Here is a 4,859-nt window from a genome sequence, read left to right as displayed (position 1 = left end):
CGGAAGAGCTACAAAGCGTGAGCAGTGCTGTGGAGTGATCAGATGGGGCAGATGCAGTCCCTGCCCTGCACCAAGGTACAGCCACTTATAAAAGCCTGATTCTGCACACCTCTTCTAGTACAAAGCAGTGCGTTCAGGACTGCCGCGTACATTGGTCATTCTTCTGAGTGAAATTTCATTTCACAGGTTAGCAGAGTTACAGCAAAGGGACTCCACTTTTTAAATCTATTGCCACATTAAGGCCCAGTTCTAGCTGTTAATTCTTGTAGTTAAGCCTTGTTAAGTCTTGATCCCATCAAAGGCTTTACAAATTATAAATTGTTCCCTTTAAGAATGTATTGCCAGGCTATGTGAATCCTGAACAGCCATGAAGATCTGATCCATGTAAAGCTGTTTCCCTTCAAAAGGCCAAGAAGAACTAAATGACAGGTCTGTCCAGCAGTGGAAAACATCACAACCTTTCCATTGCACTTGACAGATTGGCATCACCGGAAGAACAGGAGCTGGGAAATCTACTCTTGCGGTGGGATTGCTGCGATTAGTGGAAGCTGCGGAAGGAGCGATCCTAATCGATGGACTAGATATTGCTCAACTAGGTCTCCATGACCTTAGAACCAAGATAACCGTCATTCCCCAGGTATGAAATGGATTTCCAATATGCTTCAGCAGTGTTAAAAGTCTGAACACCTAGGCAGGGTTTGTAAAGACTCTGTGAGAGGAGGGACATTCAGAAGTTTCAGTTTGGAAGTTTCTCTTTGCCATGCTAGTCTCCCATTCGATATAACATTAGCCGCAGAATTGCATCCAGCAGGGAAAACCAGAGAGCTCGTTTTTATACTTGACTTCAAGAGTTGTTTGTACTGTGTCTGTGCTCAGGATCCGGTTTTATTCTCTGGCTCTCTAAGAATGAACCTCGACCCGTTAAACCGATACACCGACACAGACATCTGGACAGCTTTGGAACTGACTCAGCTCAAGAACTTTGTGGCAGATCTGCCAAATCAGTTGGAATATAAGTGCACTGACCAAGGGGAAAACCTAAGGTACCTTCTCTGCAGAAAGACAGTGGCAGGGCAGTGCCAGCCTGTGGGCTAGGAGAACACAGAGCTAGCAGGACAAGGAGTCTAATTAATTTTAAACAAAAATTTAAGAAAAGGTGCCCAGACAGCAAATTGCTGCATTGTTGTCCTGTTTAGCAGCATGAAATCAAATCATAAGATGGCAGGTGAACAACCTTTGAGACTTAATCATGGTGGTGGCTTGTGTTTGTGCAGTACTAAACACCAGAATCCTGCTCCCAGTGCAGACCTCCCGGGTGCTGTAGTAATACCCTCCCTTCATCTCCTTAGGTTGTTTCATGCTGGTACCTGCAGTGCCACCAGGCTCAGTCACCCTCTCAGGGAAAGGGAACAATCACCTTCGCATTCCTATTTTCAAGTTAATCACGTGTTCTGACCCCAGGGAAGTGCGACTACTGCTCTCAGTTTACCGTCCCTCTTTCTTGCAGCACTGGTCAGAAACAGCTGCTTTGTCTGGCCAGAGCACTTCTCCAGAAAGCCAAAATCCTCATTCTAGACGAGGCCACAGCAGCAGTCGATTTAGAAACTGATCTTCAAATTCAGTCCACCCTGAGGACTCAGTTCAAAGACAGCACAGTGTTAACAATAGCTCACCGGATAAACACCATCATGGACTGCGACAGGTAAGGTTTTCAGCCACTTTCCTAAGGAGCAAAAGGCAACCTCTGAGAACTAGATAAACCGCACCATGTTAGTGAACAGCAATTTAATTTGTCCTTTTGTTGTTTAACCCTCAAAGCTTTGCTTTAGAGCTTGTCAGAGCTCTCTGAAATCAGCTAGGCACCAGCAAGTTACACAAAGATCATTTATTTGCACATGATACATTTCATGCTGTATCATACCCCTCTTCCCGCCCCAGACAGGAAAACCATGGCTACAGTGCTTTGTGTCATCTTAAAATCGTGGAGCTAAAATACACATTCGATCTTACTCCAGTCTCGGCTGCCAAAACTCTCCTTCCACTTGAATCAGAAACCCATTTCTACTCCCCTGCTGCTTCCCAGCTGAAAAGCTGCTGGAAAGCTTGGTTGAATAACAAGCAAGTACTCAAATTTATTTTAGAAATAAGTATAAATAACTAAGTTTATTACCGCTGCTGGTGTAGCCCCAAGCTTACACTTCTGGTTTAATGTTCACAGGATTTTAGTCCTGGAAAATGGCCGAATAGCTGAATTCGATACCCTGGAACACTTAATAGCTCAGAAGGGGCTGTTCTACAGACTGATGCAAGAATCAGGCCTTGCGTGACTCCCTCATGGAGCATACCATGATACCTCCACTATCAGGAATAATTGATCTCGTAATTGAGTTATGTTGGTTTCACTCTAAAACACCTGACACCCAGCCAAGCCTTGTTTGAGCTGTAACTGCAGTGAGCAGATGAAAAGGAGTGACTTCAGAACGCGTCATTTCTGTAGGCAACTCAGCAATTCCATTTTCATTATGTTGCCAGATACCAAAACCTCACTCTTCAGTTGAAAATAAGCCGGTCAGAATTTAAACACCAAAACACCACAGCATTCCTGATTTATATCTTAAATGGAGCCCAGATATGCCAACATACTTAGAGATTACACGGACTGTTTTGAAAAGCCAACAACAAACATTTTATGGACAAGCAAGCAAGCAAGGTTAACTGTTTGCAGCTTGTCCTAAGTTCCAGGCAGAAGATACTTCGTCTTTTGGCCATGTCTTAAGGACTGCTCACCTGAGCACTGTTCTCACACAGATGTGGATTCCAAGCCAGCAGCCAGAGCCAGTCAGCCAAAGTGCACAAACAGCAGGCAGTAGGGAAGCGGGATGCCACTACACACGTGGGCTGCCTGTTGTCACAGCTGGGCGTCGGATCCACCCCATCTCTTCCCATGTCAGCTTTGGAGGGGCCCCAAGTGAATCGTGCTGTGCAGGGGGCTGACAGACCGCCTGGAGGAAGAGAGCCAGCTTAGACACGGCCTCGCTGATGCAGGAGAGACTAACTTGGCTGGGAGTGGCCAGCAGAGCATCATTCCTTCTGCTTGAAGGCTCGGAGCAGCCCTGCTGCCAAATGGCAGTTGGTCACAGTGGAGCACATCCAAATGCTGATGCCGATGTTCCGGAATTGAATTTGGCCACAAGGAATTTGTGTGGTAGGAAGTGTGTTCTGTGATCCCTGCAGCATGGCAGTCTGGCAGATTGAGAAAATAACTGGGACCTAACTGTCAACCTGGGAGTTCGTTCCTAGCTTTCTTCCTGAGTGCAAGTTTACCTCTTGCATGTTCCACCCTGGCGCTGCAGAGCCTCTGGCACAGTCATCTTTCTGATATTACTTGAACAAACCGGAACAGCAGCTGAAAGCAAGGCCTTCCTGGGCTTCCCACAGCACTGAGCTGCTGCAGTCAGAGCTATCCCCAGGTCTCCTCTCAGGAATCACAACAGGACAACGTGACAAACAAATCACATGGTGAGATACTGTTTACTGTGACTTTTGTTAAGGCACTTCATTTCCAAGAAAGCTGAAATAAAAATCGAATCAAGTATTGCAATGGGTCTCTTCAATACAGAGTATAAAAAGGAGTAACGGGGAGAGGGGGTGGGAGAGTTCAAACTGGCAAGAGTCAACCCAGACCAGCAAAACCCAGCTGTTTCCTCTCCAACAGCTGTTCAGTAGCCTCTTCACCCACACTGAGAGGTAACAGCTACTGCTGGACAATGCTGCTGCCAGACTGGTGCTGAAGTACCATGAAAAGAGGCAATTTTTCCCCTCTACTTTCTCCAAACCTTACTCAAGGGCAGAGACAAAAAAAAATTTAAAAAAATACAAGTTATGAGCACTCTAAAGGTTTATCAATGGATCTCAAAACCAGAAGCATTTAGAACTAGTAAGACTTAAGTTAGGTATTCTTCCTTTTTAACTGAGGCCAAAGAGAAACAGAAGTGCCCATGCTCCTGGGTAGCTCTGCAGCAGACATCTTTTAGCATACCTTAATCTCCGATATAAACATCTTTTAAAGGCTCACTTTCCGTTCCTAAGTTGGTAATGAAGAGAGAAGGCAACAGAAGGAGAAAATAATCACAACGTACTTTCACACTGGTAATCTTTGACAGGGCACGGTTTTGCTGTTGGCTTGCACCAAGTAAAAGCAAGTAAAAATACCATCAGCTTTCATAAATCCAACTGTGCTGAAAGACAACAGAAAAGGGTTTCCCAAAATTACATGTGACAAAAAAACTCCCGTGTTTCAGATAAGCCGCAGTCCCGGGTTTTATGTGCAAGTGGTACTGTAAGTGACAAATCGGGAGCTCAAGTCTCACCAAAAAAGTAATAGTCATCACAAAGAAATTATCTGGAAGTTGGTTAAAGCAAACATATAAAGGAGTTAATGCTTGGAGATACCGCCCTCTCCTGAAAATCTAGTTGAAGGAACAGAAAGCGGTGTTTAAAAGGACAGGTCTGCTGGGTCTTTGCAAAGATCCTTCTTCCTCTAATCTACAGATTAGACTATATGGTTGCATTAGGCAATTAGCACAGGAGGTAGCTGCAGGCTCACAACTACGCTAATGGTCTGCTTTGTAAGCTGCTCTGAAGAAACTGTAAATATTAAGAAATACAGATCTGTCCAACACCTCCAGTAATCTGAATGTCTAGAGCTGATCAAGAGGAGAGCCGAGACTTGCCCCGCCTACCCCTTTGCAGCATTAATTTTTAGTAACTATTGTGCAGCGTAAGTGCAACGTGCCCAGAGCAGCTGTGTTCAGCTCAGCAGGAGCTACCCACTCAAAGTCCAGAGGAAACCCGCTAAT

General features: G+C 45.2%; 1 protein-coding gene across 1 annotated transcript in view; it reads left to right on the top strand.

Moving 5' to 3' along the window:
• Positions 1 to 2,327, top strand: part of LOC104489036 (multidrug resistance-associated protein 1-like) — a gene marked incomplete at its 5' end in the record, with an annotated part of 23,694 nt that extends 21,367 nt beyond the window's left edge. The window contains 4 exons of the mRNA XM_010131149.1: positions 479 to 637; positions 877 to 1,043; positions 1,508 to 1,702; positions 2,219 to 2,327. Of these exons, the coding sequence (XP_010129451.1) occupies positions 479 to 637; positions 877 to 1,043; positions 1,508 to 1,702; positions 2,219 to 2,327 (630 nt within the window). The remainder of the gene's footprint in view (positions 1 to 478; positions 638 to 876; positions 1,044 to 1,507; positions 1,703 to 2,218) is intronic.
• Positions 2,328 to 4,859: the final 2,532 nt, after the last annotated feature.

This window comes from Buceros rhinoceros, unplaced genomic scaffold (assembly GCF_000710305.1).
Source record: "Buceros rhinoceros silvestris isolate BGI_N320 unplaced genomic scaffold, ASM71030v1 scaffold16642, whole genome shotgun sequence".
In the NCBI taxonomy this organism is placed as follows: Eukaryota; Metazoa; Chordata; class Aves; order Bucerotiformes; family Bucerotidae; genus Buceros; species Buceros rhinoceros.
This window is presented reverse-complemented; position numbering and strand designations above follow the sequence as displayed.